This window comes from Alnus glutinosa, chromosome 14, assembly GCF_958979055.1.
Source record: "Alnus glutinosa chromosome 14, dhAlnGlut1.1, whole genome shotgun sequence".
Lineage (NCBI taxonomy): Eukaryota > Viridiplantae > Streptophyta > Magnoliopsida > Fagales > Betulaceae > Alnus > Alnus glutinosa.
The window spans coordinates 21655707-21682021 of record NC_084899.1 but is presented as its reverse complement, the minus strand read 5'-3'; the positions used below and the strand labels follow the sequence as shown (position 1 = coordinate 21682021).

At 34.7% G+C, this 26315-nt stretch overlaps 3 protein-coding genes, 1 long non-coding RNA gene and 1 pseudogene across 5 annotated transcripts; 3 read left to right on the top strand and 2 right to left on the bottom strand.

Annotated features, from left to right (window-relative positions):
* Positions 1 to 2622: 2622 nt before the first annotated feature.
* LOC133857802 (receptor-like protein EIX2) lies at positions 2623 to 6146 on the top strand. Its single transcript, XM_062293149.1, has 2 exons — positions 2623 to 5584; positions 5820 to 6146. Exon 1 carries the CDS (start codon positions 2731 to 2733, stop codon positions 4801 to 4803), a length of 2073 nt encoding a protein of 690 aa, XP_062149133.1. The 5' UTR covers positions 2623 to 2730; the 3' UTR covers positions 4804 to 5584; positions 5820 to 6146.
* Positions 5077 to 5601, top strand: LOC133856816 (receptor-like protein EIX2). Its single transcript, XM_062291858.1, has one exon. The coding sequence runs from the start codon at positions 5077 to 5079 to the stop codon at positions 5599 to 5601; it is 525 nt and encodes a 174-aa protein (XP_062147842.1).
* Positions 6147 to 7797: 1651 nt separating the features above from the next.
* LOC133856815 (protein neprosin-like) lies at positions 7798 to 14593 on the bottom strand (annotated as a pseudogene).
* A 1909-nt stretch (positions 14594 to 16502) lies between these two features.
* Positions 16503 to 17284, bottom strand: LOC133857679 (uncharacterized). 2 transcript variants are annotated; one of them, XR_009898363.1, is made up of 3 exons: positions 17137 to 17284; positions 16617 to 17050; positions 16503 to 16543 (listed from the first exon to the last, which is right to left on the bottom strand). It is a non-coding gene; the product is annotated as an uncharacterized LOC133857679 (long non-coding RNA). The 2 variants fall into 2 exon arrangements; XR_009898364.1 differs by having other exon boundaries at positions 16617 to 17059; positions 17137 to 17282.
* Positions 17285 to 24004: 6720 nt separating this feature from the next.
* Positions 24005 to 25860, top strand: LOC133856655 (uncharacterized). Its single transcript, XM_062291716.1, has one exon. The coding sequence runs from the start codon at positions 24401 to 24403 to the stop codon at positions 25604 to 25606; it is 1206 nt and encodes a 401-aa protein (XP_062147700.1). The 5' UTR covers positions 24005 to 24400; the 3' UTR covers positions 25607 to 25860.
* The last annotated feature ends 455 nt before the right edge of the window (positions 25861 to 26315 follow it).

Sequence of the window (26315 nt, the reverse complement as noted above, 5' to 3'; positions counted from 1 at the left end):
CTAGGTCAGTTGAACTGGAGACGATCCATTTTCCTTAAACTGCCATCTCATTGGCAATATCTCTCCTCCCCCCAAACTACCAATTGTATCAATCTCTCCTCTAAACTACCAAAAAAATATAATGTCCCCAATGACAAAAATATCCTTCATAAAAAAAATCTTAAAATTATAACAAAAAAAAAACTATGAAAATTAACTAAAAAAAATAACAAAATAAAGATAAAAATAAAAACCAAGACAATTAACTTTTGTTTTTTATTTTCCTTTTTTTTTAAAAAAAAAAACTTGTTTTATCTAAAAACTGAAAAAAAAAACAAAAACAAAATGAAAAACCAAGGCGATAATTTTATTTTTATTATTATTGTTTTTCCTTTTTTAATTTTTAATTTTATTTTTTGAAACAATTAATTTGTTTTTAGTTTTAATTTTTTGGGGTAATTACATTTTCCCCCATCAACTATCAGCTATTGTCAACATGCCCCTATGAACTGATACTTCGACCAAAAGAGAGTATCCAATTATCAACTTTACATACTTTGCCCCATTTCGTCAGGAAATTTCCATAAACTGACACCTCGACCAAAAGAGAGTATTAAACTATCAACTTTACATATTTTGCTCTTTTCCATCAGAGAATCCCGTTAACTTGGACCGAATATTTCATTTTTGGGCGTTAATTAAGACCAAAATGCCCTCCAACAATAATTAATAAAAAAAAATAAAATTAATATATTTAAAAAAGTTGAGGGCATTTATGTCATTTTTGAATTTGAGTTAGGGTATTTTTGTCTTTTCACGAATTAGATTGACGGAAGGGGGCAAAATATGTAAAGTTGATAGTTGGATACTCTCTTTTGGTAGATGTGTCAGTTCATTGGGGCATGTTGACAATAGCTGGTAGTTGATGGGAAAAAAGTAATTATCCCTAATTTTTTCGTTTTTTTTTTTTTTTTTTTTTTTTTTTTAAATGGAAGATACTTTTGTCTTATTAAAAAAAAAAGGTTATTTTTGTCTTTTTGTTGGTCTTGAGGTGGACATTGACATTGTTTTGTTAGTTTAAGAGAGAGATTGACACAATTGGTAGTTTATAGGAAAAATTAATAATGGGGTAGTAGTTTGATGGGGGTATATATACTATTTCCCTATTTTAAAAAAAAAAAATAAAAAAATCTAAAGTATATTTTATCTTACCATGTCAACTTTGAAAAATATTTATAAGATATTTATGTAGTACGTAGCATTAGTCAATACTCGTAGGTAATGTTCATTTCTCTTATCCCTTACGCATTTGACATGAACTTAAACTTTTACAAAGGGAGCCTTACTAAGATGATGTGAAGCTTATTCATTGGTATTCGTAATATTTCTTTTTATTAATTATTTTAATCATCTCCAATGAATAAGCTCCACATCAATTAGTAACGTCCGTTTTGTAAAAGTTTAAGTACACGTAAACCACGTGTCTTTGGTTGCGGAAGAGAAACACTGATTTGTAAGATACGAAAAAGCCCAAAAGCCTCATACACTGCCCCATAAACTAACTCTTGATTTTAACATTAAAGAAGAATCTCTTCTTTTGAAAATTTCGTTAAATCTAACGAAAGCAACTTTTGAGTCTCAAGTCTTCCCTTAAGTTTACGTCCGGTCCTCCTTTCATTTTGAACTATCAAAGTTTTTGACAAAAGATGAAGAACTATTTGATTTTTAGTGCTCGATGAATTTGACCCATTTTTTTTCATAGCTACTGTAGTCATCCCCCCGTAGACTATGACATTGAAAGCGAAGCATTATGATTCATGAAGACTCTTTTTCAAAAGACAAGAAAGAATACCCTGGAAACTGGAAAGTTGGTAGAAATTAAGTTCATAATATCTTTGTGGCACAGGGCGGCTCAATAGGGAGCGCGAGTGAGAAGGCCCTAATTTTATGAAGACCTTTTTTAACGTCTTTTAATTTATATTAAACTTGTGAAAAAAAGTAAAAAAATATATGAAAGGCCTTAAAAAGAAATTAATAATCCAATTGAAATACTAAGCTATATAAATAAATTAGATTCTTTTCTAAATGCTTGCATTGCTTATAGAATATTATTAACAGTTTTACAAAAAAAAAAAAAACTTAAATTAATTAGATCCTATTATGTCACAAGATTGATCAAATCAAATATTAATCATATTATCTATTAAGAATAATATATCAACAAAACTTGAATAAAAAATCTGATCTAAGAATGATTTTAAATTAATTTTAAATATCAAATTATTATGTAACAGTACTTTGGAAAGTCTAAAAACAAAACTATAAACTGATTTCACACCTTTCAACTCTCGTTCAATTCTATCTATCTATATATATATATATATATATAAAAAAAAAAAAAAAAAAAAAAAAAAAACTGTGCTCAACCACTCACATGGACCCACATACATGGTTCCAAGTAGTTATGCACAAATTGAGTAAACCTTCTCATAGAGGCCAGGGAAGACTTTCTTATAAAGTTTTTTTGGCTGCTTTGGATGATATTTTGCAAATTACAAAACATTATATTCTTGACTTTGGGTGCATCAAGGTGGAATCTTTTAGGTGGAAATAAATTAAGCAAGAAAACTATAAACTGATTTCACACCTTTTGCAAGCCCGGATCAAAACAGCTGTGGCACCTACTAAAACTTCTTTGTCTAAGCTTGAGCTCTTACCCACGTACCGTCCCAAAGAGAGCGTCTGATAATCATGAGAGGCCATTATGCAGAATTTCTACTCGTACTTGGGCTCCTATGTATCATCGGAACCACAAATATTTGTTTTGGTTTGAATTTGAGTAATTCAGAGCTCAGATGCATAGAGGAAGAAAGACAAGCACTTCTTGAATTTAAGCAAGGCGTTCAAGATGATTACCATGTGCTGTCTTCTTGGGGCAGCCATGAAGAATGTTGCAAATGGAGAGGAATTCAATGCAGCAATCGGACAGGTCATGTTGTCAAGCTTGATCTCCGGCAAAACACTTTCTTTGGAACCTTCGAGTTTCTATCAGGTGAGATAAGCTCTTCAATACTTGGATTGCAACATTTGGCTTATCTGGACTTAAGCTCCAATAATTTTCCCATCCTCCCAGAGTTCATTGGTTCACTCACTGAATTACAATATCTCAATCTCTCTTTCAACTCCATTTCTGGAACCATTCCATGGCAGCTTGGTAATCTCTCAAGGTTGGTTTCTCTTGATCTCAGCTGGAACTATAACGACAGGGTTCTTGAGGACCCCAATCTTGATTGGCTCTATAATCTCTCCTCTTTAAGACACTTACGTATGAGCCATGTGAACCTTAGCAAGGTAGTCAATTGGCCGGATAAGGTGAATATGCTCCCTTCTTTACTAGACTTGCGCCTGAGTGATTGCGAGCTCTCGATGCCCTTTGATCCTCTTGTGCCTTCCAGTATTGCTAATTCTTCTTCACCACTTTCATTCATTGATCTCTCTTACAATCATCTCAACTCCTCTGTATTCCCTTGGCTATACAGATATAACAGTAGCCTTGTCTTTCTTGACCTCTCTTATAACAAGTTAGAAGGTTCAATTCCAGAAGCTTTTGGGAATTATATGGTAGCTCTTGCTCATCTTGTCCTCTCTTCCAACAACCTTAATGGGGTGATACCACAAACTTTGAAGAATCTTCACAGCTTACAAGTATTAAAGTTATCAAACAATAGTATAAGTGGAGAGGTTCCTGATCTTTCAAAACTCTCTTTCTTGAGTGAGTTGCATTTGTCCAACAATCGGTTAAATGGGAGTTTAGCCAATAGCATTGGAAAATTTTATAAGCTCCAGATTCTTGATTTGTCCTCAAATTCTCTCGAAGGTGTCATCACTGAAGTACATTTGTCGAATTTTTTTACCCTACGCCAATTGGACTTATCTTCTAATTCTCTTTCTTTGAAGTTTAGTCCAGCCTGGGTTCCACCATTTCATCTGGATACCATAAGCTTGGGGTCTTGCAAATTGGGGCCAGCTTTTCCTGAATGGCTCCAAACACAGAAGAATTTTTCTCGACTCGATATGTCTGGTGTAGGAATTACAGACACCATTCCCAATTGGTTTTGGGACCTTTCTTCCAATATAATGATCTTAAATCTCTCTCGCAATCACATCACTGGCACCATACCACTTCAATGGTTTTCAACAAGGTTTATTGGTTATCCTCAAATAGATTTGAGTTATAACCGCTTCAGTGGTCCATTGCCACATTTTAATTCCGATTCAGTCGTGTTGAATCTCTCCAACAACCTGTTCCAAGGATCTATTACATCCATATGTGAGACAAATGGGTCTGTGAATGCCAATTATACACATTTGAGTTTTCTTGATCTTTCAGATAACTTGTTATCCGAAGAACTCCCTAACTGTTGGGGAAATATGAATTTTCTAACCATATTTAATTTGGCAAACAATAATCTCTCTGGGAGAATCCCTGATTCTATTTGTGCATCTACGGGATATGGGCTTCAGACGTTGCATTTGCAGAACAACAATTTCATCGGAGAACTACCCAAATCATTGATAACTTGCTCTTCATTAAAGGTACTAGATCTTGGAGAAAACAGACTCTCTGGAAGGATACCAACACAGATAGGCACAAGCCTACCACATTTGATTGTTCTTCGCCTGCCATCAAACTTGTTCGTGGGTCGCATACCAATGCAATTATGTCATCTAACATCTCTTCAAATTTTAGACCTTTCTCACAACAGTATTACAGGGATTATACCAAAGTGCCTCAGTAACTTCACTGTCATGGCTGAAACATAAAGTTCATCTGTAAGCATTCTTCAAACATATGTTTCTTCTCCCTCTGGGGCCAACTTTTATTTCACTTCCACCTACATTGACAATTTATTTGTGACTTTCAAAGAAAAAAATGTCAAGTATAACAAAACTCTTGGACTAGTAAAAGTCATCGATCTTTCGAGCAACAAATTGAAAGGAGAAATTCCACGAGAAATAACAAGTCTCTCAGGATTAATTGGCTTGAACCTATCTAGAAACTTGTTGACTGGTATCATTCCTTGGAACATTGGTGACATGGAGAGATTGGAGTCTTTGGACTTGACAAAAAATCAACTTTCAGGCATAATTCCCCCAAGCCTGACTACTATGAGCTTTCTAAGCTACTTGAATTTGTCAAGCAACAACTTATCAGGTAGAATCCCATCAGGTACCCAACTTCAAAGCTTTGATGCTTCTGCATATGCAAGTAATCGAGATCTTTGTGGCTTGCCTCTTCCGAAAAAGTGTTTGGGAGATGAAGCAGCTCAAGATCCTCAAACTGGTGACAAATATGGAGAAGGCAATATTCAAGAACATGAAAACTCCCACGAACATCTATGGCTTTATGCTAGCATTGCACTTGGATTCATAGTTGGGTTTTGGGGTGTTTGTGGATCGTTGATATTGAAGAGTTCTTGGAGGCATGCCTATTTCGGGTATCTAGAGAGAGTTGGAGATTGGCTCTGCATAACAAAAGCTGTCAGCATGGCCAAGTTACTGGAAACTTGGAGACTCTGTGCTACCAAGAAAATATTTAGTCCAGGTAATTTTTACAAATAATCATGTTAATTTGACCGTTTATATTTAATTTGGTAGACATGTTTACTTCACTAATCCTAAGCAGTACTGATTAATAGCTATTAGCAATTAGCTCCATGATGTTGTTCTATCCATTTTGACTTTGATCATTTGCTGCACATTCTAAGAGCATTACTGATACATGTCATACCTCAAATCACATGTAGCCTAGCTAATGGTTTTCTATTTTAATTAAGCAGATTTCAACTGAAGGCAACGGCGAAAAACACTTAATTAACGTACGTGGACGTACGGAATATTTGTCTTTGCACGAAGAAGATCTCGATCTATCTAATGGCCGGTTTTCTTTTATGTTACTTTGAATTATGTTTATAATATTTGTAACATCATTATTCGCGTTGTCTTCGATCTATATCACAAACTCTACACATGCAGATCATGTCTACTATGAAATTTGTTAATGTTTAAGTGCATGTTGTCATCTTGGACTATTTGTACGATTATTGGCCGTACGTGTGGCTTCTCTTTCTCTGAAGCATTTAATCACATGCATTGTTGAATCAAATTGTTAAATTGGCACATCAGTTCAAGATCTCCAAGTGGTTCTTTTATCTGAGACAGGCCGGCTCAATATATTTTGGGGCCTAAAGCAAAAATTTTAAACGACGCCCCTAAAGTTTTTTTTTCTTTTTTTTTTCTTATATTCTTTGTGGGAGTTCTAGAGTCTCCTAATAGGAGAGGGAATGCACTGTATTTTTTTTTTTTGTTTTTTTGATTAAACTACTATTTAACTATTTATTTTCTTTTGAAGTTAAAGAGTCTCCAAAGAAGAGAAGGGATCATGCTTCTTTTATTTTTTCAAAACCGTTCCAGATTATGATGGGCTTTTTTTTATATATATATCAAACAAACTTGTTTTTGAGGCCTTATTCTACTCGAAAAAAACCGTTTCAGCTTATGATTAGGCTTTCTTTTTTTCTTTTTTTTTTTTCTTTTTTTTTTTTTTTTTTTTTTTTTTTATCAAACAAACTCGTTTTTGGGGCCTTATTCCACTGGAAAAAAAACCGTTTCAGATTATGATTAAGCTTTTTTTTTTTTTTTTTTTTTTTTTTCAAACAAACCTGTTTTTTGGGGTCTTATTCCACTTGGGGCCTTAGGCAACTACCTAACTTGCCTAGTGGTTGAGCCGGCAGTGCTCTAAGAATAAGAAATTTAGTTGTAGATATCTGGTATGTGACGTTCCATATCACCAGAGTATGAGAATGAAGATGTGCTTATATGTATATTCATACATTTCTTGACATAACGCGTTTTAAAGCCGTGATGACTATGAACTTATCAAAACTCTGCAGTGAAGCGTGTTTCTGCGATAGTAGTACCAGGATGGGTAACCTCTTGGAAAGTCTGGTTCGAGAAAGTCAAAAGCGGACAATATTGTATAGTTTGGAGCGGGTCGTTACATAGTAATTAATGTATCATTTTTTGTTGGAAGTTGTTAAAAGTTTGAATTGGTGATTTTGATTGGGTTTCAATAAGTGACACGTGTGAAGTTCGATCACTCTCAACAACTTTTCTAAAGCCCCTTCTTTTCCCTAAATATAGGAATTTTTTTAAAAGCTTTGCTATACCTTCCATAAATGTTGGGTAAGCTACAATGCTACGTACCCAATGCATTATGTAATACAAGCACCTTTCAAAAAAAAAAATGTATCACTTTAGTTTTTCTATCCATTGTTTTAATACAAAATATTTCTCTCTTCTCTTTCTTTTTGGAATTTTGTAAAAAATGTGAGAGTAGAGAACTTGTATTTTGTAAAGAAATAATATTTTAATGATATGTGAAAAGATAAAAGAAAGTTATTGCGGAATGTATTTAAATAGAGAAGCAAAAAGTAATCATGAAATTTCATTCTACGACTTAAGTATGTCTTCTCAAGGTTGGTCATACTTTTACTCAAGTCACATTATTCTACCACATTTCCCATTTATAACTGAAAGTTGAAACTATTATGCATATCAAAGTTTCAATAAACAATAAGCAGATTAAGTTTGTAGAATGCAAATTATTCACATGTCAATTCTTTGAAAGTTGATATCGGATTCATTTTTTCGAAGCTGGGGTGAAGCAAAATGTTCAAAGCATAATTACATACCATTATGTGTTAATTGGCAAACATGAGATGTTGGAGTAAATTAAAGTGGTTTGAGGAGATGAAGCTAATCAGGTAAGAGGATATTGGAATTCAACATTGTTGCAGAATGAGAGAATTGAAGAGAAGAGTTATCTGTTTCGGTTTTATTGCATATAATGAATCAAATACATGAGTTCAGTAATTATACAAAGGAAAAAGCTTGAGCATTTGTAATTATTCTGTTTGGCTGCTGCCGGTCTTTTGGTTGTTCTGCTGCCCTTTTGAGCAGCTTCTGATCCAGGTTTTTTCTGGAGTGTTTGTTAACTGATGTGTTTGGTTTATAAAAACATTTATTCATAAAAAAAAATAAAAAAATAAAAAAATGCTGATAGGTTCCTTTTTTGAAGTATGTTCCATACAAACTACCAAATTAAAGAAGCTCAGCCTCCTTTTCCCCTTCTCAATTAGGAAAAAAAAGAAGAAAAAAGAAAGAAAGAAGATAAAAAATTACTTATTTTTTTAGATTTGCCCCACAATTTTTTTTTTTTTCAATCCTACCCCCAAAAGTTGGAAGGGTTGCTCTGCCCTTACTTTAACATATATTATTTTTAAAAACAACTGTGAGAATAGACTAAAGCATGGCTTAGAGTGTGTTTGGCGTTACGATTTCGTAAATAAAAAGTATGATTTTCAACCAAATCGCGATTTCGTAGGTAAAAAATACAATTTCGCAAAAAGTTTAGGATTACATTTTTTTTTTTTTTAAAAAATGTGATTTAAAAATGTAGAAAATTTGTGTTTTTAAATTGCAGATATGATGCTTGTTTGAAAACAAAATTTTAAAGACACTGCGATTTTGCTAAACGTTTACTGTGTTTTAAAAAATCATCTTTTCAAATCGCAGTTTTTAAAATCGCAAACCCAAACCCAAACCCATCCTTACTATATAAGAAAATCAAATCCTACTAACAAGAAAAAATAAAATTAAAAAATCGAAGAAATTGGCGAATCCATCATAAAATAGAGCTCAAAGACTACCTAAGTTGGAAAACCCACTTCACTTACGAGGGAAAAATATAAAGAAAGCGCGCTTGAGTTTAGAATTTCGGAGTATGAGAACTTTGTTATGATTCCAGTTACCGAAGCTTTCTTACTTTGTATTTTAGTGTTCCGTTTGTTTCGTTGTAAAATAGTTTCTGAAAAATAATTTCGACATTTTTCGATGTTTCGTAGGGCGAAAATAATAGTCAATCGGAAAATGATTTCCATTTAACAAAAAATGCTTAGTAAATTTCGGAAAATGATTTACGCTTTTTAAAAGTGTAAATCAATTTCCCCAAACAGCAGACGCATCCGACCCTCCTTTAAACGATGCAGTCGATCTTTACATTCAAGTAGTCGACCATCGCCAGAATCCGGCAACCATCGTCGGCTTCTGACAAGCCAGATTCCAGCATAGGTCGGAATTCGGTTAGTGCTGGAATCTAAAAATTTCTGTTAGAATCCAGCGAAGTTAGGCCACCGTCGTCAGAGTCTGGCAGTACTGTGCTAGATTCCGGCCAGACTGGTCGGAATCTGGCTAGAACGGCCAGAATGGCCGGCTTCTGGCTGTTCTGTACTAGATTCCATCCATTTTGGCCGGAATCTGGCACAAGTGGCCAAATTCTGGCCTCTTTTGCTGGAATTCGGCACAAATGGCCAGATTCCTATCACTGTTGCCGAAATATAGCCGACCCAGATTCCATACACGCCAAATATAAAAAAATATTTTTATATTATTTTATATTAATATTTTTATGTTGTAAATAAAAATTAATTTTTGTAAATTATTATGATTGAATGAAAATATAAAAAAAAATATTTGTAATTTTTCGTGCACACCAAATACTGAAAAAAAAATTTGGCAAAAAATATTTTCTTAAAAACTAACTTTTCTAAAAATATTTTACTACAAAAATTATTTTACGCTGAAATAAACGGAGTATAAGATAAAAATTGTAAAGCAGAAATCCATTCTGATATGGTTTTTCTTGTTGCTGGCATGCTGCACTGTTTTACTGTGGGCAGAGGAGTTTTCGCAGAGGGCAGTTGCGAGAGAGAGAGAAGAAAAAAGAAAAGAAAAAAAAGAAAAGTAAAGTTATTTGCATCGAACAGAAGTCGTACTTTAACGGAGTAAAAAGGAAAAAAGAAAAGAAAAGAAAAAAAAAGCCAAATGCATCTCAGCCGTAAGTTTTAGTACAGCAGATATGTGGAACGCATTTGTGCGGTGGTGTGCATGCCGCCCACCAGCCTCTGAGTTCACCACCTCTCCTCCCCAGTGAATTCCACAGTTCCCATATTTTGTGTCCTACCCCAATAATATATGCAATTAATTAGCTATAACTATTTGAAAAGAATGATAAAATACAGAGAGGAAGAGATTCGATCTCATCATCTTTTTAATACATTGCATGTCTGGATTGAGATCGATCATTACAATATCTTAATTCTTAAGTAGTGTTGCGTCAGTGTAATACCTTTATGTGATCTGAATCGTGTGACTAGTAGGGGTGGCTCCACAACCTCTTATAGCTGGTTTGAGGATGGTTAGGCGTAGGCCATTCTCAATAGCTTGATTGGCCACCGGAAGTGGTCTAGTAACTCGATCAATCTTTTATTTTTAGGAAAAACTTACATTTACCTGGTCCTCTAATTACCACCTTGTTTGCAATGTGTGTCCCAATATTTCAATTTATGCAATGTCCTCTCAATCTACCATTAGGGTTGTAATATCCCTTTTTAATCACTCAAAATGGCAAAATTACCATGCATAAGATTTTTTATATATATATATATATATATATATATATATAGGTAAGTGGACTTTTCCCATAAAAAATTCAAAGAAAAAAAAAAAGAAAATAGTAAAAGATTAGGAAAAATATATATACACACACTGAAAATATGAAGAAGAAAAAAAAGGTTAAAAAAATTATATTTTTATCATTTTGGGAGAAGAGAGAGGACATTGTACAAATTAAAACATTAGAAAGAAATTGCAAATAAGGTGGTAGTTAGAAGAAAATTAATATAGTTTAATGAACAATTCAAATAAAAATGTATTGCACCCTTTCGTTAGGACTGGGTATCGATCGGTTAAATCAGTGACAGTAGGGGTATTTTTGCCAACCAAACCAACAAAGTCAGTTAATTAACCTATTTCTCGACTATTTCAATTAATTCGGTGAAATCGGTTAACTTGGTGAAGTTGGTTAGTCATTGGCTTTTTATATTGGGCTAAATGAGTAGTTTTTGGGCCCAAATGTTTTTTTTTTTTGGGTAAAGAAGTGTTTATTGGACATATTTTTGGAACAAACAAGTGATACAAAAAATTGAGAATCAAAGTTGGTTCGGTTCGGTTAACTGACGAAATAAAAAGAAAATAATAAAACAAAAACAATAAAATCTACCGCCTACGAACCGAACTGACGTTGATACACTTTTTTATTATGACTACCAACCACCGGAAGTCGGTAGGCGGCAATCGAAAATTCTGCCCACCCCTACCTAGCCACTTGTGCATGCACGATTCTCAATCTGTGCCTGTGTACCAAAGATCCAATTAAAAATTAAAAAAGTATATTGATAAAATCTAGCGCGATGTCTTTTATATTGATAAAGTATATTAGGGTTGTGTGGTGTTTTTGTCCCCCAAGTTTAGATCCGGTGGTGGTAGTGTCCCTTTTAGTCCTTTTGGACTATGAGGGTTTTGTTTGTTGTTTTTTCTTTTGGTTTATGGTTGGAAAACACCTAGTGAGGTGCCAGAGGAGGAGTGGTGATACGCTAGTATCGTCTGTGACAGCTTTGGTCATTCCTCAACGTTTTAAGCATGTCGTGAGGCTAGATTCGTGAAACTCTGCTGTTCTTGTCGAGGTCTTCCGGTCTAGCTGCCAATTGCTATAACCATAAAGATGATCCGTGTTCAACGCGTAGCCCTCACTTGCCAGGGTTTCTTGTCATTCTAGGTCACACGTGAGGGCCATGCTCTATTCATTTTGCCGTGGTTCGGTGGCGTCCAGTGGCTTTTAGTGATTGATCTGTTGGTGGGGTGTCTTTTGGATTTGGCACATGTGTTACATGCTTCGTTTCAGGTGGCATTTTTTTTCTCTGTTTGTAGCTTTGTTCGGGTGGTTTTCTTGTTTTGTTGATGTATTGATATGAGTTTTCTGGCTCAGCTTGGGGTACACACTTTAATGATGTTGTTCTGTGTACACCTTTAGTAGTGATTTGTACCTGTTTCTGGAAGATTAATGAAGATTTCACTTTCGTATAAAAAATAAATAAATTAGATTCTACTTTCCAGATTATTAGAAGAATAGTTTCTAGCTTCCAGACAAGTATGTTGATAGAATATGGGGAACCACCATAGCCAGAAACAGGGTAGAAGATGCTTGCACCGATCGCTATTTCTTTGTTGATCTGAACAAAGCCAGAGCACAGGAGATTGTAGCAACCGTTGGCATATATGCATTGCTCTACCATCATAAAGTTTTCACAAGCAAAACAAAATCAGATGGATAACCACTAATAACATAAACACGAAAAAAAAAAAAAAAAAAGGTGTAAATTTCACTTACCATCTATAATTTTTTATTACTTTTGCAATCATACTTTTAAATTTTAAAAAGTATCAATTTAGTGTATCTATTTTTCAATTTCACTCGTCGGTTAAATCCTAACGGAGGGGTGTCAAAATTCCTAGAATACTCTTCATTTTTTTTAGAAAAAAAAAATTTGCAAGGATTTAGGCGTTGGTCAGCATTTAACGAAATTTGCAAAAATTCGTGCCTGAATCTTTTAAAAAAATGTTATATATATATATATATATATTTTTTTAAAAAAAAATATGGACATTCTGAAAATTTTGATAAGATTTAACGGAAAATCCTAACAGAGAAGTGAAATTGAAAAAAAAACAATTGAAAGATGGATACACTAAATTGACATTTTTTAAAATTTAAGGATATAATTAGGGATAAATATATTTTAGCCCCTCAAACTACCACCATTTCTTCAGATGGCCCCCCAAACTACCAATGCTTAGATTCTGGCCACCCAAACTACCACTTTTTGATTTTTTGGCCCCATCCGTCCATTTATGCCGTCAATTGTAAACAGAAATTCGAAAATACCCCTCCTAAACTTTGAAATTCTCATAGTTAAGGGAGGGGTATTTTCGGGATTTTGGCCAATTTCTGTTAGAATTGACGGCATAAATAGACGGATGGGGCCAAAAAATCAGAAAGTGGTAGTTTGGAGGGTCAGAATCTAAGCATTGGTAGTTTAGGGGGCCATCCGGAGAAATGGTGGTAGTTTGGGAGGCTAAAATATATTTATCCCATATAATTATAAATATAATGAAATATCAGTAGTAGTAGTAGTAGTAGTAACGGCGGTAGTAAGTGAAGTTTTTCAAAATAAATAAATAAATAAAAGCGGAAACTTACTGTCCAATAAATGAAGAGTCTAGCTAGTGTTGTTATCTCCGTAAAGATTTTGGGAACACCGGCCTGTTTTCTCATAGTAGAAGGGGAATAAAGAGAAAATCATTTCTGTGAAAAATATTAGTAGGTGCTTAAATGCTATGCAAAAAATATAAGGAAACAATTGATGATGAAAATAACATACCTGCCAACCAGCTTCAATGGTATTGAAATCTAAACCCACAATCCATATTTGAGATAAGCTGAACTCATTAGGTTCCTGGACTTGGGGTTTCCATACGTTTAGCTCCATAATATTTGTCTCCTTCCACATAAACAATTGCATGCTAGAAACTCCAAAAGCATTATAAAATAAATAAATTAAAAAAAAAACATAAATTAAGCAGAAGAGCAAATAAGAAGCTGACCTTTAACGTAAAATTTTTTATTTTTTTTTTTCCTGGTAAATTTTCTACGCGTGTATATGCTTTTTTATTGAAGTAAAATGGGGAAAAATAAGATAGAGATATGCATGGTGGGGGATTTGTGAGTGGTTTGGTCAGGCTGACCGGAGTTTGGTTGAGGGATGCATAGGTGCTTTTTCTTGCCGTAACTTTCAATGGAGCTTGCCCTTAATACGTTGTCTTCTTTAGTTCTTCTGATGGGAATAGTTTCTTCAGGGGGCACCTTCCATTCATATGAAAACCCTTTTGGGTGAGTATTAGGGCTCGGAATTTGAAGAGACCTTGCTCTCATCTAATGAAAACCCGTCGTTGTTGAAGTGAATTAATTAAATGATTAAATTTAATTATTTTTATCAATTTAAGCTTTGGAATAAATGATAATTTGACATCGCATTAGAGCCAAAGGTCGAGTTTAAACCTTGACTCTATTAATTCATCTCTCATTTCAATTAAATATTTTATGTGTTGAACCTCATTTGTATTAAATTATATTTTGATTAAATGATCAAATTCTCTATCGATATCCATTCCACCAAGCAAATGAAATTAAATAGGGAGAAAACCCAGATAATCACCTGAACTGTATGATTTTTGAGAAGAGGATAATCAAAAGCTGGCTGGTGGTTGATATTATGGACACAGTCCAATATATCACCATTTGAGCTCTGTCTTAGGCATTTATACCCAACAGTACACACCTACATCAGTCGGAAATCTCAGTTATCTATCATTCATTCAAGAAACACAAGCTTACTTACTCCAAAGAGCAAAGAGAGAGAGAAATAAAGAAAATATATAGACAATTGTAGAAGGAAACAAAAAACAGAGGGGAAGTAAAATGGTGAAAAGCATGAACCTTGATGGATTTAAGAGCAGACTTATTCAAACGCATCAACTGCTTCTGAACCTCCAGTTTCCGATGAGATATTCTGCTTCTGCCTGCCAATGATGCCATTGGTATCAGAAAAAGCAACGAGCATGGTACCATCTTTACCGCAGGGGCGGAGCTAACTTTTGCAATTTTGATGGGACCAAATTGACAAAAAAAAAAATTGGAAGGGCCAAAATTAAAAAATAAAATAAAAAATTAAGGGTAAAATTTTAATTCTTACTTTTTTTTTTTTTTTTTTTGTGAAAAACCTTGGGGCTTGCTCCCCCTGTTGACTGCCTCCCTATGATCTTTCAGTGGCCATAAAACGGTGCAATGACTTACATGTAAGTTTTACATATTTAATAATTAATTTTAAAAAGAGATGTTTACAATATATATAAGAGAAGTAAAAACATCGTATTAAAGTTGTTTCCCCCAAAAAAACAAGTTTTTGTTTTCCACCAACATAGAGCCCAACCCTTCCCCTCAAGATACAAACAAATGAGGTTCGGAAATTTTCTACGTGGTATTGTTTTTCTTGTCACAGCAAGAAACCAACAAAACTGCCGACCATTTGTATAAGGGTAGAAGGAAGAAAATGAGAAATTATCGGTTCATCTTGCCTTCTTTCACTGTTCCTTTTCCACTACTTACAGCATGTATCGATCTGTTCCTTCTCTTAGAAATGAGATCCTCTGTATTCCATGGACATTTCCCTGCTCCTCTCACTCCAAGTACGAAATTGACACGTAATATATAATTGATCAATTAATCACATGACCCAGACTTTGAGTAACGTCTTCGTGGGCTTTACATCAGTGTAGAGAGAAAGGAAATGTAGGGACATAAAGGGCTTAGAATGTATAGTCGGTGCTAGGTTTTATGTTGGCTAATTCGATGTACAAAACAATTTGATGTAAGTTTAACTTTAATAAACTAAGTTTTGTGTAATAGCCTGATTATTAATTAGGGTTAAATGAGCTTTGATGGGCTAATGGATTTAATTAGGATTGTTAGAATTTGTTGAAGAGAAAATATTGACTTTAGTTTCAATCGAACGTTCGACTGCCGTTTGACAAACACTAGAGTAGTTATCTCTGAACGTTTGTCATATGGTACAGTCATCCGTGTATTAGAAAGTATAGCTCACGCGTTTGATATGTACTTAGATCGTACACCAAATGTTTGATTCGAACACCCGAATGTTCACTAAAACCCTAATATTTAATGTCCAAAATAATTTGATCTAAGTTTAACTTTAATAGACTAAGTTTTGTATAATACCCCGATTATTAATTGAGATTAAGTGGGCTTTAAATGGGCTAATGGGTTTAATAAAAATTGTTTGAATTTTGCTTGAAGAGAAAATCTTAGCTTTAATTTCAGCAAAACATTCGAAGTATTAGCCGAACGTTCGACCTTTGCCGCTTGATGATCATTTGGGTATCTATCCCCGAACGTTCAATGTTTGTCATATGGTACAGTCATCCGTATATCAAAAAGTAGAGCCCAAGCATTTGGTACGTATTTAAATTGTACACCAAACGTTCATAAAAACCCTAATAGTACACTAAGTTTGTCAGAATGTAGTACTAAAAAATATAACACCTTAGCAGGCCATGCACACCTATAAATACCCCACCCTTCCCCCTTTCACCATGAAAAATGACAACATAACCAGATTAACCACAATCAGAAATTCTAAACGATATACGTACAAGAAAAATGCTAGATAACAACACCAAACGACAACCAATTGCGCAAAGCGACAAAGGAATTCCATTCCAAATCAGAGAAAAATCAAAGGTTCATAGGCCAAGATTTTCAATGCCCTCCAAGCAAACACTCAATTACTTTGTTTATCTCAAACGACATTAACCCAAATCTGATCCAGTGCATGCATTCCCACTTTCTACCTACCTACACCCTACCCCAATCACTAGCTCCTATCATTTTTTGTTACCATCGGCATTGTTCCCTCTCGCAGATTGCGCCGCTTTCCTCGCCGCCTTTTCCTGTAGCGCTTTCGCATCCCTATCCAAAAAAAAAAAAAAAATCGTGAACATTTAAAAGCACAGTGCCAGACCAAAACGGCGTTGGGAGCTACCTTTCACGGCGTTGCTCCGGGGTGAGACCGTCGCTTTTGGGATGCCTGGGCTTGCTACCGTAACGGGCCTGGGCCCGCTCACGGTCTCGGTTTCTCTGGTTACCGCGTTCGCTTCAGTTAAAGCCAAACAAACAGAGAAACAAGATCACGAAACAAAACCATTCCTTTTAGCTATCAAATTCCACATATGTTATCTGTTTGGTTCCCGAGGAAAAACAAATCGAGGAAAATCAAGCTTCAAAATCTTTAATTCTCGTTCTTCTGTGCAAGATCGGAAAGTTAATAATTTTTTTTTTCTTTGGTTTTCCCGGGAAAACCAAACAGAGCTAAGAAACAACAAACCGTCGGAATCGTGGAGAAAAAGCTGATCTACGGAAGGATATGAGTCATCGTTGATTGATTCTCACAGTCAAAGAATATCGGATTAGATAAAGCTGCAAAAACTTCACACAATCAAAATACAAATATCAATAACCAATTATATTCCATAAAAACATAAAAAGAGGGGGAAAATGATTACCTTACTGACAGCAGAAACGAAGGAAGTGATTATAGAGAGATTCGCCGTTTGCGAAGAGATATGGTGGTGGACTTTCCGATAGGAAATGGTGACTTATAATAGCGACGCCACTATCATCAGTGGAAGAGTCGAGAAGCCGCAGTTTGATACTGTTAATAATGATTATTAGCTGGATGCCCACCGTCCGATAATCTGGATTCCCTTCTTCTTGACCGTCCAAAAAATACAATATGAGCTTTTGAGTTGGGCCAGGCTAAGTTTGGGCCTGTGAAGTCACAGTTTTGGAGCTGAGATCTGAGATCTGAGGGAGTTGTTTTAAATGGATGAGATTGATCCACGACATCCAAGGTACAAAAACTTTATTGTAGGCTTGAGCTTAGAAGCTCAACCGGAATTAACGAATAATGCTAGTTTTTTAGCTTGAGGGCCGTTTAGATAAGGATAGACAGTAAAACTCAATTTTTGTAGTTTTTAACGAGATGTTGATGCATCATTTAAGCGCATATACTAAATATTAAACATGAAAACACCAGATTTTATACTAAAAAATAAAATCAATGAACAAAATAGCACTTTTTGAGTTTTCTTCTTAGTAAGTTGCAAAGACGTACCCCACTATCCCTACTGGATCTGTCCAAGAAAATTGAGGAAAAATGAGGGTCTATTGTCTAAAAATCTTCGTTCTTTAATTTGTTTCAAAGGATCGTCTGTTTTTATGTTTATTGTATTTTTTAGTTTTTAATAACTTGTTCACTTATAATTAGTTGTTGAAAAATAAGGAATTTACAACTTATCTTTATCGAATGTATTCTCTTTTAACTATTGATATTGATCATGAAACGTATTTCAATTTTTTTTTTTTTTATTTTTTTTTTTATTTTTTTTATGTCTGATATTTTTTTAAAAATAAAAGAAAAGTGATTTAAAAAATGACACGTCAATCATGTTAAACAGTTGTGAGAGTAGGATTATTCGGGATTAATTAGAGCCCAAAATATGTCAAGCCTATTGCAAGGGTCATGTAAAATGGTTGCCAAAATAATAGGAAAATGTTTGAAATATTGTAACTTTTATTATAATTTCTAATAAACGTACTCGTGAGGCATCACATACACGCTATGTACGGAGGTACATCGGTGAAAAAATTAAGCAATAAAATTTGAAATGTAAAATTTTTTTACATCTTTTTTTTAAGAAAAAAAAAATTAATCTTTTGATTTGTAGAACCCAAATGTAGATCCTAGAGATTCGATGGTTGATTTAAAAAGGAGATGTAAAAATATAATTTCTTAAATTTAATTGTTTAGTGGCTGACATGGCTGAGTGTTGTTTAAAGATTATGAACTGTCACGTCACTTTGTAAGAAACTTGTAATAAAAATTGTAGAAAAATGCTATTTTTTCGTTTCTCACCCAATTTTTTCCTTTTTTTTTTTTTTTTTTTTTCTTTCAAATTTACAATTGAATCTGTCCTTCAAATCTAATAATAAATTTAAAAGAATAGATGGATGGGGAGATATGTAAAAGCATATAATCTAGGAAAGAGAAGAGACCAAGAAAGAAATACATATAGAATTAAGGTGGTTAGGCCTATGGCCCCATACGTCAAAACATTTTCTTGGCTACATGTTTGCTTGATTCATTTGATTATATACAAGACTCTATTTATAAAGAAAGAGTTTAAATGTTATAAGTCTTTTCTACTTCTACATTAACAACAGTAAATATAATTTATCATCTTGCAACTCTTGTCTCTTGAGTTCTTATAACTCTTGTCTCTTAAGTGCTTATAACTCTGGGATATATTTTGGGGACAAAGTTGAGGCTTAAAAATGACGAAAATGTAGATAAGATGATTGGCACAGCATAGGAGTTGAATTCTTCGAGGAAATGATAGGCAAAGAGATCACCACATCTCCTCAAGTTGTGGCATGCATGCATGCATGCATGAAGATCTGCTATGGAGTTTGGTCCCGGATAAGATTTGTGTATCTCTATCCCAATGCTTCTTGTTTCCTTTTCTTAGCTGTTGTTTCATTTATTGCTACATGTAATTTTTATATACGTACGTTTATATATAGGATGTAATTATTTTTGATATGTTAATATGGAGATCGAGCATGCAATTATGTACTACGAACAAAAGAGAGTTTTTAAAAGATGAATTGTGATGGATTCTCTTTGCCTTATTTGTTGTTTGGAAGTTGAAAATGCTACCCATATTTTATGGAGTTTTCCTTCGTAAGGGATGTATGGGGGAAATGTAGGAAAAGCTCCAAGAAAGGCACGATGAAGGATCTGATATGATTTCATACATGTAATGGCAGAGATCGACGTTAGATAGATGTAAGAATGAGATATATGAACTGGTTTTGCATGTAGTGATAGCAAGAGAATTTTGGTTTAGGGGAAATACAATAATGCATGGGGGAGAGTTATCCTATGGGTTGAAGAATCTCTTGATTAATTTAGGAGAGTAAACTCTAAAGAATGGCAGCAGATGAAAGATAATAAAGACGTGGAGCAAAGGGTACTTATGGAAGCATATATCCTCTATTAAGAGTTTAGAAAGTGAATTGGGATGGGGCACTTGATACCTTAATTACATGGATGCATAAGCATTGGCATAATTGTGCGGGAGACAAAGGATATGTACTTGCAACTCAAAGTACAACCAAATTTGCAATTTTGGAGCCAGAGGTGACGGAGGCTTTGGCTGCATGCAGTGCAGCGTTCAATCGTGACTACTTGAGGCTACAAAAAATCATAATGGAGGGCGATGCAATGCAAATTATGATCGAAATTATTGTAGATTTGGACAGGTAATAAAAGACACAAGAGATGTTTTGAATATGCTTTAAAATTGGCAGATTTACAACGTCAAAAGAGAAGTTAATTAATTCTGTTGTACATGAGTAGTCGAATCAGCAGTTAAACAAGGTTATGAATTAAGCTTTGATATAAGAGATTCCTAATTATGTATGTGACGTACATTATATCATTAGAGCAACAACCTATCGCTTATTGATTATAAATGTTTTTCCTTCTAATATATATATATATATATATATATTTTTAATAAAAAAAGAAGAAGAGAAGAGTCAAATACGGATTCTTCTTCTTTTTAATTATTAAATTAAATACACACCCAATACGTCTTGATTTATGAACCAATTACGTAACCCAATCATTAAATAAATAAATAAATAAAATCATAAGATCCACAATTATGATTTCTCCTAAAATTGATGGAAAAGAGATATAAAATAAGGGTGGGTTTAAAATTGCGATTTCGTAAATAAAATGTGCGATTTTAAATCAATTCACAGAAAATAAATCGTTTGGGAAATGCGTTTTTAAAAAAAATACGATTTGAAAACGCAGAAAACTGTCTTTTCAAATCGCAACCAAGATGATTTTTTTTTTTTTGAAAACGCAAAATTTTAAAGGTTAACTTGTGATTTTAAAGGCCAAAATTCAATTTTGCCAAATGCTTAACTTCGTTTTTAAAAATTATTTTTTCAAATCGCACATTTTAAAATCGTTATTTTAAAATCGCACTTTTTGAAATCGCAAACCCAAACGGACCCTAAGAATTATGTCATAAATTGAACTAAACATCTATCAATAAGGTTAGGCATTCAACAAATGACTATCTTGTTGGAAATATAAAGATGTGGAACTACATAAAATTGAAGAAAGCAGAAAAATAAAACTGTAGAGAAAGAACACTAGACAGTAAGGCGAATGTAAATATGTCTCTTAGACAAATATTGCTTCCCACTTAAAAAAATAAGTTTTGCAAAAGAGAATACAACAATTTTGTCTTCAAGATACAATACTACCCGAATGTAGTTTGCAGATCGTAAATTCTGAACACTATTCTGAATTCAGAAATTTTGTAACAGCAGAGAAGATGAAAAAAAAAAAAAAAAAAAAAAAAAAAGGGATTACGAAGATATGCTGGAAAAATATAGTTTTTATCTAAAAACTCAAAATCAGTTTACAACAGTTTCTAACTGTTGAAAACACAGTTTTTGACTATTAAAAAAGCAGTTAGAAAATATAGTTTCTGACAGTTTAGAAAAACAATTAAATATAGAAAAAATACACACATAATTAATAATCTCGCGTGCGATGCGAAGTGTGTCTAAAGCGTCCAAGCGACACGCGCAACTAGCACAATTAGCACATGTATACTTAAAATCTTATATAGTATAAGAGCTTGATAAATGCTTATAAAGCACAAAAAATACTAATAACTTTTTAATGTGGGACAAAGAATAATAAAAAGAAATAAAGGGAAGTTTAAATATTCAAACTTAAATTTCATGAAATAATATTCTAAAATATCTTTGTCTCACGTATCTACCTTTTACCCTACCTTTGCTACCTCATCATTCAAGCGTGCCTAGTTTGAGCTTGTGAGTGTAGGCCCCCTTAACGTGCATTTTAATTCTCAATAAATTGAATTAAATAAAAAAAATTCCAACCCAATTTATAAGAAAACTTTACGAAAATACAAACAAAAAAACAATATAAAACATATAAAGATATATAGTGGTCCATGGAGAGCTTAAAATAATAATGGTCATACATGTGAGATCATCAATGCAAGATGAAAAGGAAACAGAAAAAATATTATCCATCTTCAACGTATTCTGACCAACCCATACCAATAATTAGATTCTTGGATCCCTTCGCCAACATCCAAAATCTTTAATCATATTCTATTACCAAAAAATTAGTGTTTAGGATACAAGTTTTAGTAACCGGAAGTGGGAACCAAAACTATGCCGGAAAACCTTTTTATTTATTTATTTATTTATTTTATTTATTATTATTATCATTAAATTCTATCTGTAAGTTCTCTTCAGGTCAACTACTCAACTATTAAACTAGACCATGTAAGTGATCCGTTTTAGGAAGACTTTTCTGAGTTAGGTTTAATTTTATTCTCCAAGCGGTTTGAGTAGGCCAAAACATTTGGTATGTGAAGATGAGTCGACGACAATTCTTTTATATATATAGTCTTTCAATTCAATACGAAAGGAAGAAGGTTAGGGTTAAGGAGTTTAATGCGTTTAATTAAATCAGTCAGGTTATGGTTGACTTTTATAATTTTATATGTATGCTTCAATACGACCTGAACTTGACATGTGACATAGTGACAGACAATTTTAACATGACCCGAGAACCGGACACGAACCGAATATAAAATTAGATGTTAGGGTTGAGAAGTTTGACCCGTTTAATCAAATGGGTTGGACACGCAAACATGAACTGTCACTCTTACTTTTATTTCACTTTGTTAACGTGACAGTGTCATTCAATCTGAATCAATCATTATTAAAAAATAAAAAATAATTCATTATACTTGACATGTCAGCATTACGGAGCAGTTACAAAATAAAAATGTGATGTCTAGTATTATTCGTTTAATAATCGCATCAATTTGTTTGAATTTTTTTTTTTTTTTTTTTTTTTTTTGGTGGCAAGGAGTTTGTCGTGGGTGGACCATGGCATCTTCTAACGTTATAATTGTTGTTATTTTGTCCAGCGTATGATTGTCTAGCACTTGCAGTCCGTATTTGTCTTATTTATGACCTCCTGAAGAGAACGGAGTGTAATTTAACAGTGAAATTACAAATTTGCATGTCATTTCAACTGTAATTTTTTAAATCTTATAATCCTAATATAACGCACTAATCATTATTTCAATGATTAATAAGATTAAGAAGATCACCTGTAACATAGACTCTTTGAATCCGGCCTCAAATTATGCAGAAATTTCTAAATTTTTGATTAATTTTAAGCAGGATCAAAAGAAAGTCCATCACCATCAATCGCCGCCCAATTTAACAATATTTGATTAATCAGCAGGCCATCCATAGATGACAGATAGCACCGATAAGATAAGCCACAACCACATGAATTTTGTATATCACTGGACGACACAAAGATGAAAGTGATAGAAGAAACAAGCAAAAAAACAAAATGATTGACTTCCTCACGAGTAAGACTATTAATTATATTTTTATCTCATAATTTTAATGTGACAATAATAACTAATTCTTGAGGGTTTAAAAAAAAAAAAAACAATTAATTCAAAAATTGGTCAGGACTAATATGTCAGCATTGTCGAATAATTATAGAATAAAAAAAAAAATCTAGTTTCTCACAGTGCATCATGCATGGGATTAAAAAAAAAAATGTAATTTTTCGTAATGGTGACGTAGCCGTCTCAACCAACTCTTGTATTTATTTTTATTTTTGTACAATGCCAAATTCAAAAATTATCATTAAATTTGAGATGAAACACTGTTGAATTGTGATTTAAAAATAATTTTAAAAAATAAAAATTTTGCGTAAAAATATAAGTTTGAGCATTTTACACATACTCAAAATTTTCCCTTGGATGAAGGAAAGCCGGGGCCCATTATTTACCCACAAGACTCGTTCCACAGGCCAAACCCTCCTTTCCTCCCGTTATTTCTCTCCCTCTATGGCTCTATCCCAAAGAAGAAACTCCTCCAACACATATCAAGATTTTTGAGAGAGAGAGAAACAAAAGACAGATCCAAAAACAAAATAGGAGAGAGAAAGTTTCTTATTGATTTCGATCTTTTGGTGATCTTTCTTTTACTCTCTCATTTATTTATTGTAATTATTTTTACTTTTTGATTTCTGTAATTTTATCGGTTTCATAATTGTCTGTGAGGAATAGTTCTTTGTCTCTCATTGTGATGCTAACCTCTTTTACAGTTATAAGAGTAAATAATTATTGAAAGGCTGGCGAAATGTCAGATCTGTCCCCGTCTCTCAGGGCCTTCCTTATAAACAGCCATCACTGATCGTGAGGGATCCTATGCTTTTTTTCTTTTCTTTGTTTTTTTCTTTCATTTCCGCTTTCTCGGTAATAACACGAACAGAAAAAAAAAAAAACAGTATTTCTCCATTCTCTCGGGGGACTGCTTTTGATATTCTCAAAAGGAACAAAATCCATGCCGAATCAATCGCAATTACTCTCGTAGATCTTACGATCGCCATTCTTCTCCCCTTAATTTCATCTACTCCATCGGCATCGCCGAATTCCTTATTTTCTTCATTCATTTTGATTAACAGAGCAGAAGTCTCCAATTCTTGTTTTCTTTTCCCGAGAAAATTCAGATCCATATGTGCTCACCAATTGCTATTTATTGTTATTCTTATCATTTCTTTCATTTATTGGAGTTTTAATATTTGATTGCAATTTGTTTGCGAGCATGGAAGGAGGTGCGCGGAGGCTAACGCTGTGGGATCAGATGTCCGCGGTGGACGGCGGCGGTTCGGGGGAGGCGCTATCCGGCTTGACTCTAAACGACGTGCTGAGAAGCACGGCCGAGAAGCGAGCCGCCACCCCCGCTCAACCAGCTTCTCCGGCGGCTCCGCTGAGCAATCGGACCCTCCTGGACGTGATCCGAGAGCAGGACCTTAACGCCAGGTCGTCCTTCAAAAATCTCATTGAGAGCCACCCTGACCACCACCACAATGGCAGGGACAAGAAGGCTTGGAAGAGCTTCAAGGACAAGCTCCGTCTCAAGCGCGCCGGGGCTGCTTGGACCTCGTCCGTCCCTATCCCGGCCTCGGATATCCCAATACAGAATAGTAATATTAGTGACAACAATAGTAGGCTGCTTTCGCTTTCTAGGCGCAACTCGGTCCGGTTCCAGTACTCGCCCGAGCCGACCCAGTCGGAGGACGATCCGAGTTGTTCCTCGTCTTCCTCAGGTCCGGGTTTCAGGCCGCAGATCACGCGCCGGAGCTCAACCCGGTTCGGGCAGTTATTGGCTTCGATTCCGTCGGAGTCAACTCAGGACGGCGACTCGGACTCCTCCGACGCTGCTCCTCCAAGGGTTCCGAGTCTCAGACCACAAATCTCGCGCCATAACTCCACGCGCTTCCTGTCGACCCCGCGCCAGAACTCAATGTACAACAGGGACGCCATTGACGACGACGAAGACGAAGACAGGGAGGAGGCTACATCTCCGCATGCGCCTACGCGCCAACTCGCGGCGGTATTGGCGGAGGAGAGAGCGCTCTCGGCGCGTGAAGCCGTGGCCGCACAGGAAGCGGCGGAGGCGGCGGCGGCAGCGGAGAGAGAAGTACCGGCGGAAGATATGGCGGATACGGAGGTGCCAGTGCCGGTGGTGAGGATGTCGTTGATGGACCTGATGGACTATAACATGGCGGACGAGGAAGAAGACGAGGAGGCTGAAGAGGAGGAGGAGGAGGAGGAGGAGGAAGTTGCGGCAGTAGGAGGGGGAGGAGCGGAGCACAACTGCTGCGTATGCATGGTGCGGCATAAAGGTGCGGCGTTTATACCGTGTGGCCACACTTTCTGCAGGCTGTGCTCCCGGGAGCTCATGGTCTGCAGGGGTAACTGCCCTCTCTGCAACCGTTTCATCTTGGAAATCCTTGACATTTTCTAATATTTATTTTTTGACATCCTTTTAATTATATTCATAATTCCACATTTTGGCTACAAATTTTTTTTTTTTATTGCTCTGCTATTGAAGTGGAAACCTCGAATTTCTATTTTTGGTATATTGTTTATATTTTGTCTGTTTCGATTTGTTTATAATTTGTTAAGTCTGTAACAACGGTCACCTTGCCCATTTTGGGGCTATAAGCATGTAACGGATTCCACATTGACAATTATGGATTGAGATCGATCTTACCAGTTTCCTGCTGTGAACTTCCGTTACCACAAAACATACACAGAAATCTGCCTTTAATTGAATCTACAAAATCAATTTATCCTTCTTTTGCTCCTCAGAATAATAAGACAAAAAAAACCAGGAGATAATTGCAAACAGGACATTCAAAATTAGATAAAGCAATTTATTTTCATTATCTTCAACAGATAAATAAACTACACCTTAATTGGGATCAATTTAGAGCCATTAATCAACATTTCTCTTCCCTTTTCCCCTCCTTCAGCCCTATGTACTATACACTATTTACTTGAAAAAATTTTACTTGTCCCCATGAACTGAAAAATCATTTGCAGATAATCCCCAAACTTTCATTTGCGGCTCTTCAATGCAATCTATTATCATTTTTTTTGCGGTTGGCATCCCATTAGGACAATGCTACACATCTCAAAATTTTGGTTTTCAAATAATGTGTCACAATCTC

Bases quoted from the DNA above. Each gene is read 5' to 3' on its own strand.
- LOC133857802 (XM_062293149.1), top strand. From the start codon at position 2,731: ATGAGAGGCCATTATGCAGAATTTCTACTCGTACTTGGGCTCCTATGT.
- LOC133856816 (XM_062291858.1), top strand. From the start codon at position 5,077: ATGGAGAGATTGGAGTCTTTGGACTTGACAAAAAATCAACTTTCAGGC.
- LOC133856655 (XM_062291716.1), top strand. From the start codon at position 24,401: ATGGAAGGAGGTGCGCGGAGGCTAACGCTGTGGGATCAGATGTCCGCG.